Below are 18,984 nucleotides of genomic sequence, written 5' to 3'. Positions count from 1 at the left end.
TAGAACATCTAACTAGTTATTTCTATCTGCATGTGAATGTAGCCTATCACTGCAATTATTGTTTTATTTCTGAAAATTATCATTATGTATAGTAGATTTGAGATAACATTACTTGCTTGCTAGTGCATACAAGTGCAACAAGACTAGCAATAGATGGAGAAGTAGAGAATCTGAGGATTGCGATGGAAAGTTTTGAAATATTTGCAGATCCACTTTGGTAGTTAGTGCGTTTCAACTAAACTAAATCTATATTGGCTTGTGCAAATTTCATCGCCCAAATGTAAAATAAAAACTTCAGAACTGACACTGTAATATTATTATCAGGAATTATATAATTATTATCTTCAGGAAATACCGTATGTTAGTAACATTTTGTGTTTTCATGTTTCATACTGTCAGGTGTGGTACTGAGGGCAGCAGTGAGCTTGAGAGAAGTCTCTACCTGGAATGGCAGCAAGAAAAACTCTGAAGTTGTTTCATGATGTCATGTACTCTTCAGACAATCCTCTCCATATCACCCTGAGTTCAGAGCAATCAACGTAGAAACGGTCTGTGAAAATGGTAGATAAGGCGAAGGAATGCTTCAGATGGCTTGGGTTTCGTGGAACAAGTCTTAAAAATAGACCTCTAACAGCGGCATCATGACGGGCTGGAAGATGAGGCTGTTGCACGGAGGCTGTTCTTCTGATCTGCAGGAAAAGGCTCCAAGGAGAGAAGACTGGTGTGTTTTACATACACGTTGCCATCCTCCTGCTTGACTTCATACACTTGTTGCTGTAAAAATCAAAACATAAAATTCAAAACGACATAAGAACTGGAAGAAACACGCCATCATGTGCTACAGAGGAACTCACTTGGGTACAAATAAGCTTACATATGTATTTAATGTCACCATTGAAAAGTTAGAAATGTAGCTAAATGTCTTGTGAAAACTCTCAGAACATCTAAATATATATTTTTCTATTTTTTTACTGCTTGATAGATGACATTGCTGTGATGTACCAGAGGAACAACAGTTTATACAAATGATTAGTGGAAAAAAGACAAGATGTTTATGGAATATGAAACTCTTGTTTGGACTGTTCATTGCATGCTAACACGGGGAGAAAAAATGTTTTACAAAACAAAAGAGGGACTTAATCTTAACTCATGAGCTATGATTTCTTATGCCATGTCAATCAGTGTTCACGTGGTAAAATGTCTTATGTGTGTATACCCTGTATGGTGTCCTTAAGTGCCGAGAAAGGCGCCATTGAATAAAATCTACTACTATTATTATTAGTATTGTTATGAATTATTATTAGTATTATTATCTAATAGAAGTGGATGATTTGTCTACATATCACTGCAAATGTTCAGTTTGACTTCCAGGTACAGTCAGCAAATGAAGATGGGGATACAATGACATTTTTATATGATTTTGTTTTATTGTTTAGAGGTTTGAAACGCATAGCTATGTGCACTAAGCACTAATGATATATTGGGATGTTTGAGGTCTTATTTATGTTTTTTTACTACTATTGTATTTGTATACTGAGACATATAAGGAGATAAGGACACATTTCTGTCACTGACCTGTAAGGAGGTCCCTGACTTCCCAGTTCTGAGGTCAAAGTTATAGTCGTGCCAGGGACAGAAGACCTGCAGGACTCCATCAGCCTCCTCAATGTCCCCCTCGCACAGAGGACCACCTGGGAGACACAGGAAATACAATTTCTTCTTCTCAAAACGACAAAATGACTTTTGCTGTCTTTCTTGTAGGAAAATGTAATTGTGAGGCTTGCATAACATATGGCGTGGACTGATAAGAGATGAAAAGTCTATGGCAGCAGGGGGCTGTCATATAGAGCTTTCATTAGGCTACCAGCTAGGGCTAAATGGGCTAAATATATCCTTATACTTTGTTGTAGGTTGCATAGCTTACAGTTAAAGTCTAATCCCCAGAAGAATTCAGTAGCTACAACAGCCTACATTCTCCATATATTAGGCTACTGTAAATAGACTTAGACTTAGACTTAGAGTATTATACATTTATTAAAACGGGATGCATTGTGCATTATTCTGCCTTTAGAGAAAGCTAAATGGTTAATATAAGAGATTGATATTGTGCCTTTACCGGAATGTGAACAGCGAGCATCCATGGCAAAAAACTCCCCCTTCACGTAGAAGAGGCAGACATCAGAGTCGTAGCCGAGGGAGGAGTACATTAGACGGCAGCGCTTCTTGGAGAGCCCCGCTGCCGGGCCTATGAGTCTCCAGGAAACGCCTTCCTGGTTTCCGTCTTCATCTCCGGAGCCAGAAGCCATAAGGAACGGCAAATGTACTGGTTTCCTAGGTTGAGCTACTACAGCGCAGATTTTTTCCGTCGGTGCAAATGCATTTGGCAGTTCGCTCCGTGAAAAAATTCCAAATTACCCAGCAGGCCGAGTGGTGCGACGGTTTGCGGGACTGAGGTGCCTTCATCCGGGCTGCAGCCTGCCGGCAAGCCGCCGCTCAGAGGCACGCTGTGCGCTACATGCAAATTAACAATGAATAAGCAGCACAGATATTCCTCACAAACCCACTGATGTGTTATGCTCTTGGCTAATCATTTTCACGTATAATCTACAGCTGCTCTGAAATAACCGGGGCAGCCCGAACAAGCTTGCTAAAAACGGGCCTTTCATGTTAGCAAAGAACTTAATGGGGGGACTGCTGTCCTTTATAAATGCCTGCTTAAATATGAATAGACTCAGACATACCTTTGCTGTTCTTTGAGTAGGGTCAGTCTGTGACACTGTTTCGTGTTCAAACAATTTAACTCTGAAACTAGACCAATTATCTAGGTTTTCTTAGTTGCCCTATTGGGTTTATTGAGAAAACGTTAATACACAGAGTATTGGAGTTGGTCCCAAAGAGTGTGGTAAATATGGAACATTACTTTTTATGTACTGTGCAAAACCTAAAAGCCATTTTTGATAATCAGTTATAAAGCCTGCTATTGTTCTTTCATGGCAGACTCCATGTGTAGCCTACTGTGCTCCAGACAGGGATTTGGCTGATTTCTTGAGGTTGAGTTTTCCACAGTGCAGGTTCTTAACATTATAACTAATAGTTTGGGAGCTCTGTGTATCTGCCAGTGTTTAAGTTGTTGAGCTTGCAACTTGCAACTCGCTGCAAAAAAAATCCATATCAGTCAGCAGTACCTTATCAAAAAAAAGTAAGATAGAACAGATAGAACATATTCTTAGAAAGATAAGTCTTAAAACAGGATATCCAACTTCAATCAGCTTAACCTTAAAGTGACCTTTTATATTGGTGAATAAGATGGCCATCTGTCTAAGTTCAAAGAAGATTAATGACTCATAATTACCACCAGTGTATAAAACTGACCTTTCCAGTAGCATTGAATTTGATTGTTTTGCCACCTACAAATTTGTCCAATTGGCAATAACCAAAAACACACAAATGATGATCTGTATTTCCTCAACTTTGATTCACTTTGTCTCCATGGCTTTATTGTGCCAGTAACAATCCTGCTGGCAGTTTAGTCCAGAATGTGAGTTACAGTCTAGACTGGAGTGATGCATAACAGAAGCCACGTGTTCTGATTCCTCACTTTGAGAAACCGTCTCATGTAAGGCTGAGCGCAGAGGAGAGCTGTGAAAACGTGTCATGGGCAAGCAGAACGAATGTGTACTGCGTCTTGTCAGACGTTGGATCTCATCTAGAGTAAATGTGAAGTAAAATCACTGAAGAATGAGGAGAGCCAGTGTAAAGAAACCTGAGCTAAGTGACTGAGTTCTCCAACATGTTGTGCTCTAGGCTAACAGCCTAAGCGGATTGACAGGTTTTCATCATTATAACTCAATCTACATTCATCTCCTCCTGGGACCTTTAAAGTCTTATGTAGATATATTATGTGTGAATGCTGAAGCTACACTGTGTGCCACAATGTTCGAAAAAATAATTACCGCGTGGTAGAGAAAACATGATTAAGTGCCCTGCACAGTGCCCTTCCAGTCTAGAAAACGCAATGCCGAGCCATATAGGCTGCCCTACATGCCAGAAAACATTCTGCATGCAGCCGGTGCTCTTGCCCCTCAGACAGACTGAGCCCACCACCATTACCAAAAGGTTTGATTAACATCTACATATTATGAACAAGCCTGTCATGCAACAGTATTAACAGTATAACAGTATTGTAAAAATCGTTGCATGTTTTTTGCAAACATTTCCCAATTATAGCATTTTTGTGAAAACACACAGAATAAAACCCGAATAACCAGCAGCATTAAAACACATCTGGGAATATTTAGGCATGCTGATTAGCACAGATACAGTAGACTTGAATCATGCAGCCCCACTTATACAGCAGGGTTTGGAAAATCACCAAAGGTGTTTATTTTCAATAATGCAGCCAAGTATTACCAATCAGAGGGTTGGGTCCGAGGTTAGGAAATGGTCCCTAAGGGATTTCAGCCAAAAAGCTGTACAGTGAAGTGGACAGTCTGCAAGTTTGAGGTGGCACTGACGAACTGACGGACATTACCAACAGCTCTGCTGCTTGGCATGCTGGTAGGTGAGAAAACTGCCAGGCACACGCTGCTATTCAAATTAAATGAGCTCCAAATGATTTCAGTTTTTAGAGAGAGAGAAAAAGAAGTAATTACATCCATCAAAATGATGTATTGTGGAAAAAATGAATCAGTAGGCTGGATGAGATTAGTAAACAAAGATGCAGACAGTGAGAAACAGGCCAAAATGAGGATAGCTCAGTCCATAAATTTCTTTGACTTCTGCAGTACCACTGGACAGTGAAACTGTCTCTATCTGTATAAGGCAAATTCAGTGCAGAGAAAGTAGAAAAAACGTCTGACTTGGATGATATAAGACAGAGTTGAGCCCAAAACTATCTATCATTAGCCTTGTCTTGTCCACAACCCAGCAACCACCCTCAAATATCTCTTAACTCATCCGCCAAAGATGGAGGGAAGAGAAAATCTTCAGCCAATGTGGTTTTTATTAGCTAAGCAAATGCTTCAGCCAAGCTCAAAACACCACTACCTGTTTGCTTTGCCTGCATGTACCAACATGAGGAAAGCGTGATTTACAAGGAGCTCATGGATAACAATATTGTTTGAGTGGTACATGATTGGTCCTCTATAACGGTTTAACAAGAATAGGCATAATGCCGTAATGTCACTTCAATGCAAATCCAGACTCATCTTTGATGTTAAGTGCCCAGGAAACTGAACCCACAACTGACTGCTGGGCCCAGTCTGCCCTCACAGACCTGCATTCCCAATAAGCCCCAAAGCTCTGCGCGGTCCCACTGTGAAAACGATAAGTACTTAAGAGCTCTTTATTAAACGTTTGAGCTCTTCATGCACACTTTATGTAAGTCTGCAATGCAGCTGGCTTTGCTTGAGGGAATTGCCCAAAATTCCTAGTGTTCTAATGTTAAAAATAGGGATAACAGGAAGCCCAGTGCATCACATACAGCAGCAAGCACTGTGTCTAGTCTATTTTATGAAGGCTCAATTTGCTTCGCCATTGACATGCTCTAAGCAAACAAAAGAGCAGCAAACTTTTAACAAACTACATAAGAATTGTAAGTTTCGCACTCAGGTGCCAAGAGATATCCTTTTTTTTAGTGCCAGCCCATTCCTCGTGAAGCATTTTAAGCTCTCACGCTCTCTTGAAGGAGTGGTTACACTTTGGGAAAATATACCTATTTTCCTTCTTGCAGAGAGTTACATCAGACGATCGGCAGCACTCTTACAACCCGTCTACATGGGAGGCGTAGCGTGAGCAGAGTGTTAGCATAGCAGCAGTTCCAGGAACCGTTCAGTCCTCCATCTGTGTTCACAGGGGATGCACAAACGCACAGTATTCAATGTACAGTAGATCACCTGCACTTTAGCAGCACTCCAAACAAACAATCACTGTAGTTCCATGTGTTAAACTGATCTAAATAGACCTGAGGCGTAAGAATACTGTTGGCTGGCTATTGTGGGAGCTGTTACATGGCCTGTGTCCGCTGGATTAATTTAAATAATTAATAGATAATTTTTTCTGTCAGACATGAGTGAGATGGACAACTTAAAGCCTTTTACTGAAATTAAGTTACAACCAACAGTTAGTTGAGCTCAGCACAGAGACTGGAAACAGGGAGAAACAGCTTGCCCGGCTCTGTTTTAAGGTAGGCTAAATCTGAGTTCTTTCTTGGCTGGTGGTTGCCAGGCAAGATAACCGTAACAACAAGACTCCAGGAAGTCCCTGTGCCTGGCAAAGAAATAGTCTGGCACAAAATCCCTGAAACACGTGTTATATTTACTTTTATTTATTTATTAAGATACACAGTAACACGTTAATAAGTGAGTTTGTTACCCAAAAGCAGAGCAAGGCCAGCTGTTTTGTGCTTTGTGCTAAGCTAACTGATTGCTGGTAGATTCATATTTACCATACTGACATGAGAGTGGTGTCAATCTTCACATTTAAGTCTTATCAAGAAAGTAAGTGTGTGTCTTTGACCAAAGCTTGAAAAGTTCTAGTGCTTAGGTTGACAATAGGACTGGGCCTCCTGTTTTTGCAGCATGACTCCCGCCCCCCTCAAAAATAATATCAGATCCTAAGAATCGAGGACCCTGATTAGGGTCAACCTCAGTCCATACCAAGTCTTAAGTCCACAGTGTGGACAATATAATAAAAACACCAAATCATAAGGGAATAGCCTAAACTCTCCTTTGAGACTTGCCACACAAATCCTGAAATAAGTGCAGTGGGATCATTTGTCATGAAGAAAATCCTCCAATTCAGTGAAGAAATAGGAGAAATGGGACGGAGCCAACTCGACACTCTTTTCCCGATCTCATATCAATGTTGGATAAGACATGGATAGGGTCTCGTTCTTAATAGTGTTCAAGAGACTACTTTTGATTTGTTCAACAGTGTTTATGAGCACATCAGGATCTTGGAAAACACGATCGTAGCTGGGAATTGTGTTTGCACCAACTTAATCTGTAAGATATTTTAGGTTTGTAGCTATTATATGACCATGCAGAGCAATACTCAGATCTAATGACACAAGATGGCTGCTCACACCATTACAGAGTCACTCTATTAAACCGTTGGCAGCTGTCAACACAGGCTGAAGGCATCCTTTGGCTTTTTCCAAACATAAAGCTGCCCGACCAAAGGAAAAAAAGGTGAATGGCGAGGTGACTCATCAGACCAAATTTTGGTCTCAATTACAGAAACTTGCTGAAAACAGGCCAAGCAGACCTCTTGCTGCTAAATGACAATCAAGCTATGTGACATCTGTGTAACCGGATTTATTATCGGGAATTTGTTACTTCAAAGTCAGTCATTATGTATGTGTTGTGGTTATTTTTCATTGTGTGGATCAAAATTCAAACAGAGATGCAGAACATTGATTTTGAAATGTGGATTAATGGCTTTGTTTGCTTCTCTTGAGATTGGATTCTGATCGACGGTGCTGCAGTGTTACACAGACACTTCCTGCTTTCTACTCGGTCTTCTTTCTCAACGTGTCAACATACATCTTTACACAAACTTACTTTGACATGCTTAATGTTCCTTAACAATGTTATTCTTCACGAATAAAGGTTAGTGCTGACATTTAGATATAGCATTCTGTTTTCCTGGAAATGTAATCTGACAGGATACATGTGATCTGAAGTGATGTTATACAGCATAATGTCTTTATGTGTAATTTGAAGTAACATTCTCACAATGTAGAGGGACAGATTGGAAGCACTGCTTTGTAAAGTGCACCTTTTTTAACCTGCAACCAATTTGCCAAGGAAAAACTCATTTATTTCTACCCATGAGACAGCAAGAGCATGACATCAAGCTGCTGAGGCACTCTCTTTAAAGTCTGACCTCCACCTCTCCACCTCCACTGCATACATGTCTGCAAGAGAGATCAGACTATGCTGCATTCCTTTCTTCATGTCCTCAGTCCTGATTTTATGCAGACACAATACATCTTGTACTTCAAGGTTCCCAGCTTAACAGAAGGACCGTTAGAGGACGTAGTGTCTGAATGGTGAGGAGGAGGCAGGAGTTCACCATCTAAAAAGGCAGACATGTAGTTGTGACTCACCTCAACCTATGTTGGATTGTGTTGATATATTGTGTTGATTGAAGGAAATAGGATCAGTTATATATGCTGTTGGTAAGACACTGTGTCATATTCAGGAAGCCCAGAATCAGTTTATGGTTACATGGGTTAAAGGTGGCTAAATGGACATTATACACAACTATACTACATAATACTTTACTTACTTTTGTGTTGAGGTTGTAAGGCCTCTGCATACATTGCTGAGCTGTATAATGGAACTGTATATTGTAAGATACAGAAAACATACATAACTTTCTACAATGTAATCATCTATAGTAGGCAACATCTGGCAAGCATGTGTGATACATCTTCTTTCTGCTTTCTTCACTTCATAAACCTTGCTACTTATAGCCATTTTCCTAATTATCAGTAAAAACAAAGTTTTGCTGACGCTCATGGGTCATCAGTTCTGTTGGTCTTTGTTCATAAACAAAAGAAATGGACAGAGTTTAACTTTGTCCAGTTGGTCATGCTAGATGAAAAGTCACTGTTATTAGATTTCATTCTGTCCACTCAATCCAACAAATAATTGCAGATATGTTTCACTTAAAAGCAGAAAAGTCAAGCTCAAGAGTTAAAATCAGGGAATTACCAAAGTTATTCGGATTCTGCTACTGTGGATTTTCTGTTTAACATTTCACGGCTTGTACAGAGTTATTTGGATATTTATGTCTGGACCAAAGGGGTGGACCTACAGACAGCCTTGCATTAGCATGGCTAAAGGAATAAGGGCTGCCCAGTTGGTCCAGGGGTTTTGAGTGATTACAGTAAGCCGCAATATCATTGAGAGTGAGTGAGAGGGCAATAAACACATTTTTGTCCTTATTTCACTTCTTCTTTATTTGCTATTTGCGCCAATTCCATGTTCCACTTTTTATTACTTTTTGTGTGTTTTCCCTACATTCACTTTATGTATCTCATGCTCTCTCTCATGTCTGTTTATATGCTTTGGCAACATTTTTCTGAACAAAATGTCATGCCAATAAAGATGAATGGATCTTATATAATCTATATCTAAATGGCCTGTAATCACTTGGCTATCCCTCAATCTGCAGGCGTCAAACACCAGACCTTCTGAAATACATCAAGCTCCAACAAATCAACATATTATTCATAGTCAGCCCTGAGGAACAAAGACCAGCAACTTAAACAATCATTTTGGCTCCACCAGGCCAACAACCCGCAATTAATTGTGCTTTGAGAAGTACTTTTTGAGGCTAGTTGCTAATTTAGCCTAATGAACTAAAAAAAACATGTATTTGCCTGCAAAGAATACATCTGGCAATGCAAACAAAACAGGTAGCAGGTAGTGAAGTAGGTGACATCAAATACATGATGCATGACTTAAAATGTTGGTAGCTAGGGCCTCATGGCAGTGAGAAAAACTGTTGTTGGAACATTGCATTTGAAAGCAGCCCATGGAGACATGTTAAGCCCGTTCCCGTCTGTTGACCGACTGTTACTGTATACTTCATCACCGGCTCAAACTAAGTCTTACTTTACGTCTCATGCATACTTCAAGCCTTACTGATTGCACGTGTCCCACAACAGAGCTCTTGACTCCCTGGCTTTTGAAAAACAAAGAGAGTGCATTTTATGAAAGAATATTACAGTCTGGAACAAGATAGATCTGAGACCGGATAATGGAGTCCAATGGCTTTCTCACAAAGTCAACAACAATTTAATTCATGTGTACTTGTCCCTTATTTTATTGGACACAGATCATTAAAAAAAAGTCCATTCTACATATCTCAAAGGCTGTAAGCTTGTGAGACATATACCTCGCCAAAGTTATTTTGCTCAGCGTCAATAGATCTAGAGTAAGTTTTAGTTCATTTTATGGTTGCAACCTTCCACAAAACCAAGAAGAATAAGTTTTAGTTAATTTGTCAAAAAAGACAGATGTAAGTGGACGGACGAGGAGACTGGAGACTTTTCTGAATTTAATTTATCAGGAACTTGCGAAGGAAAGGGCAAACAATGGTTACAACAAGCCATGGGACGTCCTGGTGTGTAAATAGAAGGCACTCAAACAACGGAAGATGTCTCAAAAAAGAGTTGTCTCTCAGCGGTGCCGCAGGCGTTGTTTTCCTATTATAGCTTGATATGTCGCTATCAGCTGGCACATAAGCACAATAACTTGTGCAATATTGATCATTTGTTGGTAGACGGCGTGATCCATTTTGTCTAGAACAACTTTGTTCACAAATGTTTGTTTGAGTGTTGTGCTATTCAGTGCAAAAATGAATGGAAACACCTTAAAATGTCTTAAATCAATTTGATATACCAATTTGATCGCAAAACAGCAATGTAACATCACTACGCGCGTTTTTATTCGCTTTGAAGCTGTTGGATGGAAACACACTTTCACCAGCTTTATTCACATGAGTTTTTTTACTTATTTTGTTTTACCAAACTTCAGATAATTTGATTGACAAGTGGATGGAAATTTAGCAACATATGTGAAGATTAAAGCGAAGACAGCTTATATTCTTTTAGGAATACCTAACTTTTAATCGATGAACTCCTAAACGAATTCAGCTGTTATCCAAATAAATGTAGATTTTATCATGCTGTATGTAACTGTCACATATCTGAAACTAGTCTCTCCTGATGGAAATGTAGCTCAGTGTAGGTCTAATCAGGAAGACCTCACTCTTAATGAATGCTCCACTTAACTCAAATCAGCTGTTGGAGGCATTCATCTTTCTGCTAAATCAATTAAAATCATACGCAATGGCAAGTCCAATCACAGAGTGACAACCCTTCTATAAAAAATCTGTTTCTCCTCTTACTATTCAGCTGTCGTTGCAGGCAAAGAGTGCAGCCCTCCACCTCCAGTCCTCTACTCCAGCTGACCGGTCCAGAGCCTCCTTCGGTCTGGTCTTTGGGTTCCTTCGTCAACACCACTTGTGTCTAGATTCCAATCGGGGGGTCTGATGGTTCTCTACCCCTATATAGATATACAAAAAAGTTGTATAGCGACGGAGTCTAATCGCCAAAGACTTTGTACCTTTTGTTTTGCTGTACAACAAACCTTATTTGCATATTTGCAAACATGTCTCTCCGGATTGAAACCTCAGTGCTATAAGAGGCAACAGCTTCTAACCACATCACAGCACTCGGACAAAGAGCCTCTCCAGCCAGGGACCTATGGAGAAGGGATCGATTTGTAATGGGGGACCCGTCCATCTGGGAAAGTGATCATTCAGAATCAAAGGCCTCATGGAGTGAAACCCAGCATGTTTTTGTATCTTCAGGGACACAATGTTTGCACACATGGGGATACATTTGAAAACAATATTTTCCTGTAAAGCGATCCCATCTGCAATAGGGATTAATATTTCTAGACAGAACAATAGAAATATTATGGAATATGCAGAATGTCTTGAGTGTTGAGTTTTTGGATACATGTAACTGGGGCATGTTAAACAAAAGCTTAGTGTGCATGGAAGGCTAAACCGGAATGATAAAATATGTTTTAAAATGTTTTTACATTAGTGTGGACATGGCCTACAAAAATACAATATTCTATCATAGTATTATTATAGCACTGTTGCATCTCTATACACCAGCAGCGGCTCTATATTTATCTGTCTGCATGATTATATGTGCTATTTGCAAAATGCGCATATCAGTCCACTTCCTAAAGTGCCTATCACCCACATCTCATTGTGGTGTTGTTGAAATGAGGACAACTGCAAGTTTCAGAAAGATGCATCTCAAGACATTTCCCTCATTTAGAAAGAAAGTTGCACCAAATAAGTTGCTGATGCTTACAAATGCTCACTCTGTCTAGTGGGTCCAATTCTAAATGGGGATACTATTTGAGTAGATACTTTTACTGTAAACCCAACCACAAAAAAACACTGAAAAGAAATCTGAAGATAGCAGAAGGGGGTCCCAGGGCAAATATGAGTTGTGGGCCACCAGATCCCCGTTATTTCCACTGTGCGTGTATTCTATGTGTTAGTGCCCCGCACACATCAGACTATACATGCAGCTTTATTATATTTTGCCTTGTGCCCCAGATAGCAACCAGAACCCGTTTGTGGTCACTGAAAAAGTCCTTAAGGATATTCTATATTGTATGGTGATAATTATTATTATTATTATTATTATTATTATTATTATTATTATTCATTAATATTGTTATTATTATCATATATTCTTACTAAAACACTAAAACTAAAAGTGCATTTTAAAAAAAGGTCAAAATAGCAGGGTTCTATGAACTAGTTTCTGTTGTTGCAAGGGTTTCAGATAAAATCATAGCTAATTGCAGCAGCTACTCTGTGACTAAACATGACCGTGTTACATGGACTTATTCATACTCATTTTTTTTCACTTCAACCTATCTGAAGGGATATGGAGGGATACTTGCTGGAAAATGGAAAAGAAGAACAAATGAGCTAAACACTGAAATGACTATAAATAGGGATAATATAAAGTTTCCACTTTCCGAATGAACTCTTGTTTCGGTTTGCTTAATCCGTACTTATGGCACAATGACACATAGTTCTTTGAAATTGCAGTTATGATTTTTTTTTTTAAAGGTGAATTCAAGCCGTCTCTTTTGCTCCAACTATCATTCCTCAATCCTGACTGCTTACTCTTCTTTTCCACAGGTTATACTTTTTGTGCAGCTAAAACACTTAGTGGCAATATTTTGGACCTCATTATTTTTTCCATAATACGCGAGAAGTGTACAGCATTCTTCGCAGGTCACAAATATCCTCCGTGATTAAACGGTTTATAGTGTTGCAGTTGTATGTGCGACACTTCACATTTTCTAAAAGTATCGTTTATGATTGTTTACGATACTTACATCACAGCCATTGCGTTTGACCCTAGCCATATTGAGCTTTATTTCACAATTTCTTTTCCCAGATCAAGATGTGGTCTGTAATATGAAAACTCGGAAGGCCTTGGAAGGAATATCGTACTGGGACTGCTGCTGAAGGCCAGATGCTTGAGCCATGAATCATTGTGACAAAACAGGTTAGTATTCATTCTTTAGGCATGTGAAACTAAAGAAGTATATTGTGAAAAAATGTTCTTTCCAGATGTCATAGGGCTTTTTTCCTGCATCAAAATAATATTTGTACAAATAAATTCTGTATTTAAGAGGGCCTATTATGCTCACATTCAGGTCCGTACTTGTTTTTTAGCTTTCTACCAAAATATGTTGACAAGCTTTAATGTTCAAAAACACTTTATTTTTCTCAATATGCCGTTGGCGGCTGCACCTGTATTTACCCTCTGTCTGTCTCTCTCTCCCGCCTCCAGTCTAGTCCAGTCTCCTCTGATTGGTCAGAGCTTCTCAGTCTTGCTCTTTACTCTTGCCGTCTTTGTCATTGCAGCCAGAGACTGACTGTAACAGAACATAGCAGCACTTTACACCGTGAAGAATCATCAATTGAGGCTTCTAAACTAAAACTACACTACCAGACATGTTCTAGCAGAAATGCAATCCGAAACTGGGGAGAAATTAACAACATTGGCCACCAAGATTACATCTTTCTCTGACGTTAGCATTTAGCTACATGTAGCAGTGGAATGACTTTAACGGAATATGTTATAGCGGCACTTTCTACCGTGAAAATTCCACAATAAAATCTTCTAAACCGAAAACTACACAATCAAACATGTTCCAGCAGGAATGTGATCCAAAATTGGAAAGAAATTAACAATATTGACAACCAAGATTACGGTTGTCCCTGTGTTAGCATATAGCTACATGTATTGTAGCAGTGTATGTAATGTAAACACAGCAGTAACATGGCGGAGGTAGATGACCTTATAAAAAATAAATCCGTCAAAAGCTTGAGCCGAAAGTAGAAACAGCTGTTGGAAGTGAAGCGTTCATAATGGTTCAAAGGAATAACTTTTACATGTGTTTACCGCATTATTCGAAGCTTTGGACATGTTTAACATGTACATCCAACATTGTAAAATGATATATGACAGTAAATAAGGAAAAGCGTAATAGGTCCTCTTTATGAATGAACGAATACTTACATTTCACCCCACAAACAATTCTTCAAGCTTTTGTTAGTTAAACTTACCAGGTGCATAAGGTACCGCGGTAACCAATTTGTATTACCACCAAATCAGTTATGCAACTTACCAGTTGTGATCAACATCAACAAGATAACCTGAAGACAGCCCATGGCCAATGCTTTTGTCTTCTGCAGCTAAATGTAATTTAAAGATTTGATTAATAGGGAGAAATTGAAACCACAATTTTGCTCCAAAGAGACTGAAACGGTGATCTACAATAATGCAATCATCAATATGTGTTTAAATACATTCTGTGAGGGAACACAAACAGCCTTCTCAATTACAGTAGATAACAATGGGAATGAGATACCTAATGGAACAGACATCCCCAACACCTTGGGTACACCCATCCCATCATCCCAATCTCCATGAATAAGGTTCTACTTCACAATCTCCTCATGCTTCCTCCTGTTGATTCCTTTACAATCTGTTTTACCCAGCCATACGGAGTCAGAACTTGGGAAGTGTTACAGTGAAAAATAGAAGCTATCAAGAGAGTGATGAGGTCATGCTACTCAACTACTAAATCATAAATTAAAAAGGGGCATGCTGGCTTTGGTGTACAACAACACAAGGAAGCCAAATGAAAAATATTCAGGAATTTAGCCAGAAAAATTATTTGCAGCTCAGCAATTAAATGACCGTTATAAGATCATGGTGGGGAGTGTTATTGTTGTAACTTCTACCTTCAGTCCATCAGAAGAAAATATATAGCGTATCTGCAGTGATCTTTGGGAAGATAAACGGAACATAAAAAGAAATGGCAAGCATGAACCCACACGGACTCATACGCTGATCCCCCTCCTGTCTGATCACAGCTGTCTGGAATCATCAGATAAGAAGTGCTCATCTGTTTTCTCCATTAAAAACTCTTTTAATGACAAACTGTCAGACTGTCTGACTATTCTTCCACCCTTAGGCAGGCCAGTCTAAAGATACACACTCCACTGTCCTCACTCTCATCCTCTTTATCCACTTCCTGTCTGTCCACTATGTGTCCACATACCTGCCTATTCTTCCCCCACTGGCTGCCAAATACCCAGAATACCAGTGTCCTTTTACATCTGATGGGACCAATCTACTCAAGGTTTCCTGTGTAAAAGTAAAGAAGCGTATTGGAAGCTTGGCCCTAATGAAAGTCCTCCTCACTGCACTACCTGCTAACAGATAATGTATAGAATATTTTTTTCTTTCACAAATCGTAAGTATCAGTTTTAAAATCTCCACACTGCAAACAACAGAGAAGACGACTTCAGTATATAATAAGTGTGGCCTGATTCATTTCTCTACAATAGAAATGAATGTAACACATCTAAAATGTTGGGGAGTTTTCTGATCACATGTTTAACAAAACCACCCAATTTGTATGTGTTACATTTAGAAACACACACCAAATCCGAAGCAGCCATGAAAAAACTGATGCAATTTGACATCTTGTAGAGTTCACTTCAGCCCCCCAGAGCAGAGAAGGCTGGAAGAGTTATGCCTTAGAGGATGAAGCTAAGAATCTAAGATGCTACCTGTCATCCCTTTTCCTCTGGAACCTGTCCTTACAACAATGATGACTTTTTCAATTCTACCTCTGTCACTACAAAAATAGGCGCTATGGTGGATACCACAACCCAATACGACACTGTCACACCAAACTAGTTCTAATTCCCACATCTGGCACTCCGATTTCTAATGGGAATGTCTAAATATCAGTTTACCATTCCTATCTATTACAGCCGACCTGTACTTTGCCCTCCATGAAAAGGGCTGATGCATTAGTCTTCTGTTGCTACTTACAGACCTCCTTTGCACCACAGTGAAAACCTATACAGCACCCTTTCAAAGGTCTGTTTTTGTTTCCACACTGTTTGACCGACACGTTTTTGTTTCAGGGGTGCTGTCTGTGGTCAGAACACTGGATCTGTGTGTTCAGACAGACGGATGAGGAGACACTGCACACGGCAAAGGTATTTTGTGTGTGTGTGTGCGCATTTCTGTGTGTTCTAGAGCGAGCGCCTGTTTCCAGCCTTTATTATATCCGTTAAATTCTGGAGGCTCTGAATACCTTAGTCAGGCTCTACAAACTCTAAAAGCACTTTATGTATGTGTTTGTATATGTTGATGAGAATTTAGAATTACAGCAAGTCTTTGACAAGCTTTTTTTGAGGGCGGGGGGAGGGGGGGGGATCTCAAGCTACACAAGTTGTTTTAACAAATTACATATTGTTTTGTTCAAACCTGACTTTAAAAAGAAAAAGCCTGATCAGCAACTACTTAGGGCCTAGCGAAGGTTCAATTGTGTTGTAGGCAAGGGAAATCAGACCTTTACTTCAACTCTACATTCTTATTTAGGAGCCTGTGATGACACACACAGGAACACGCTGTTAACTCCTCAAAGGCCTGATGTTAACTCATCAGGCCTTTGACATGAGACACAAAAACCTGGTATCACTTTTCTTGCAAAAATGAGGCCTAACTGTTTTGTAGAGAAAGCTTCGTTCTTTACTAAATGAAAAGAGGGTTAAAGAAGAAAGTTCCCATCATCTCATTATACTGGTTTGAATCTGATACATCCAAATATGAATCCCATGTCTACAGCGCATGTGTTTTTTGGATTGAAATGGTCCAAGCAGAACTGAAAAACACCCATAGAGTTGACATAATTTATGTCATTTGAGGCTTAGTTGAATGATTTTCCTCTTTTATGTCTGCTTTTTGCTGGCCATGTTACTTGAGTAGAGGTTACATTTTGGCGAGAAGTCACCTGTGGTTTTCTTAGGTAATTACATATGGTCATTAACGGTCTGCCTGTTCATATTTTCATTGTTTAGGTCAATATTTTGACTGGGTTCTACTGCTTACACAACAACATTACCCAGGTAAGTGCATAGAACTGCTGACAGGAAATCAAGGATGTGTCCCTAATGCAGTTTGTACGTGGTTGAGACACAAGAAATTTTAATGTAAGAGACATAAACGAACAGGCTACTGCTGGAGCAAAGAAGTATGGAGAGCTGCTACTTGAGAATTCTTCACAGAAAGCTGTCAAGCAGAAGCAGCATGAGTCAGTATAAGATAAGAATCAGTCAGGGTGGTAGGACTATGCTTAATCTAAAACGTTTTCACAGAGAAATGTGAGTCCACACTGGGAAACAGAAATGTCTTGAATTTCTTTCCTTTGTCTGATGTGTCCGGCACACGTACACACATGATTTTCTTTCAACGGATGTACACTTGAAAGTGTTTTCTTTGCCATGGGGATGAGATTTCATTTCAGATAGACTTTTTTCTGTGTTTCACAACAGTGCTGTTACAAATACACATTATACATGAATACTCATTCTAAATTGACATGTTCACTACCAATAGCTTCCTCTTATAATGTCAACTTGTAACATTTAATCCGATACAATGCAGGTTAATATTAAAGATATTAGTTAGTCTCATGTGGAGTGGCAAATTAGTTTTTAACACTAGTTTTACTTAATTTTATTACTAGAATTGCTTAATGGCACTTTTTTTAGTCCAAAAATAGATTTTAAATGGAACTCTCGTGCGTAACCAACAACAACACTGTGCAGTAACATTGCAGAGTAAAATGAGGCACTTCAACTATGTCAGTCAAGTAAAAGCTGCACTTCACATAAGAACACACTCCCTGACAGTATGTCGGGTCAATGAAGCCCCAGGCAAAATCGAATAACTCCTCCTCCCTCCTCCTAAATCCTCTTTCAGTTTATGGGATGTCTGTCAAAGTTCATTTGAACAGCACATATCTAACTTCAAATTAGTATAAACAAAGCTTGACTTGGAAGAAAAATTCTTATTGAAATCATAGGTAACATTACATAAACATTATGGAGCTGTTCTTGTCAGAACTGTTTGCCAGCTACTTCATTTCTTGTAGGTAGGTCTGATTAGGCATTACATACTAAATTATAAGTCATTGTAAGAGGTATTTTAGTGGAATAAAAAGTTATTTTCTTAGTTTATTATGTAGTAGATTTAACAAACTTGAAATGAATGAGGAATTCAGCAAAAATGAAAATGCAGTTGTATGTTCAATCTTTTCATTTTGAGAAAGGAAATCTTCTGTACTGATTGCGTAACACTCTTAATAACCACATGCACGTGTGCCTCATTCCTTCTGTGGGTTCTTGTTCAGTGGAGAGTAAATGACTGTCAACATCAAGTTAGCAATAAAGATAGCAATTTACTGTGGTTTGTGTCACATCCGTGGGCTCATTTGATTAACATTTGTTCAAGTTATACTGAGCTCTGTTGTCAACGATGGTTCAGTAATAAAACTGATAAAAGAGCAAGGCCACGAATCATCATAGTGCAGAAGTTAAAAGCACCTATTTTAATTTTTATTAATGACGTAGTTGTGTCCCTGGCCATGCTAAAGTATATGGGTCATTTGCTAACAGCTAGCCATTTGGGACCAGGCTATTTCTGGGAACCAAAGCGATCATTTGCTGATGCTTGTGATGTTTGAGTTTGCGGCAATGTAACGAGATGTTACATTGCCGCAAACTCAAACTGGTGTCTCTTTCTTCATCTGTTCTTGAATGTACCGAAAAATGCCAAAAAAGTTAATAGGGTCCCCTCTCAATGCACGTATATTAAAGAGGCCACTTACAACGTCAAATGCCCCGAGGGTGGGAAATAAAACAGCAATACACGGGCCCAAAGCCTTTCACATTGAAAGTGTAGGTTAGCCATTTTGTTGTGGGGGGTGTGCGGTGAGGACCCAAACGCAGAGAGACGGAGGCAGGCGGGAGCAGGTACACAATGCTTTA

At 39.3% G+C, this 18,984-nt stretch overlaps 1 protein-coding gene and 1 long non-coding RNA gene across 2 annotated transcripts in view; one reads left to right on the top strand and one right to left on the bottom strand.

Annotated features, from left to right (window-relative positions):
* Positions 1–18,984, top strand: part of LOC117950360 — a 340,112-nt gene that overhangs the window by 88,679 nt on the left and 232,449 nt on the right. The gene's annotated exons all lie outside the window — the stretch shown is intronic.
* On the bottom strand, positions 359–2,666 carry si:ch211-212d10.2 (uncharacterized protein LOC557710 homolog). The gene is made up of 3 exons (XM_034881319.1): positions 2,117–2,666; positions 1,576–1,691; positions 359–774 (listed from the first exon to the last, which is right to left on the bottom strand). Exons 1-3 carry the CDS (start codon positions 2,304–2,306, stop codon positions 640–642), a joined length of 441 nt encoding a protein of 146 aa, XP_034737210.1. The 5' UTR covers positions 2,307–2,666; the 3' UTR covers positions 359–639.

This window comes from Etheostoma cragini, chromosome 9, assembly GCF_013103735.1.
Source record: "Etheostoma cragini isolate CJK2018 chromosome 9, CSU_Ecrag_1.0, whole genome shotgun sequence".
NCBI classification, from domain to species: domain Eukaryota; kingdom Metazoa; phylum Chordata; class Actinopteri; order Perciformes; family Percidae; genus Etheostoma; species Etheostoma cragini.
This window is presented reverse-complemented; position numbering and strand designations above follow the sequence as displayed.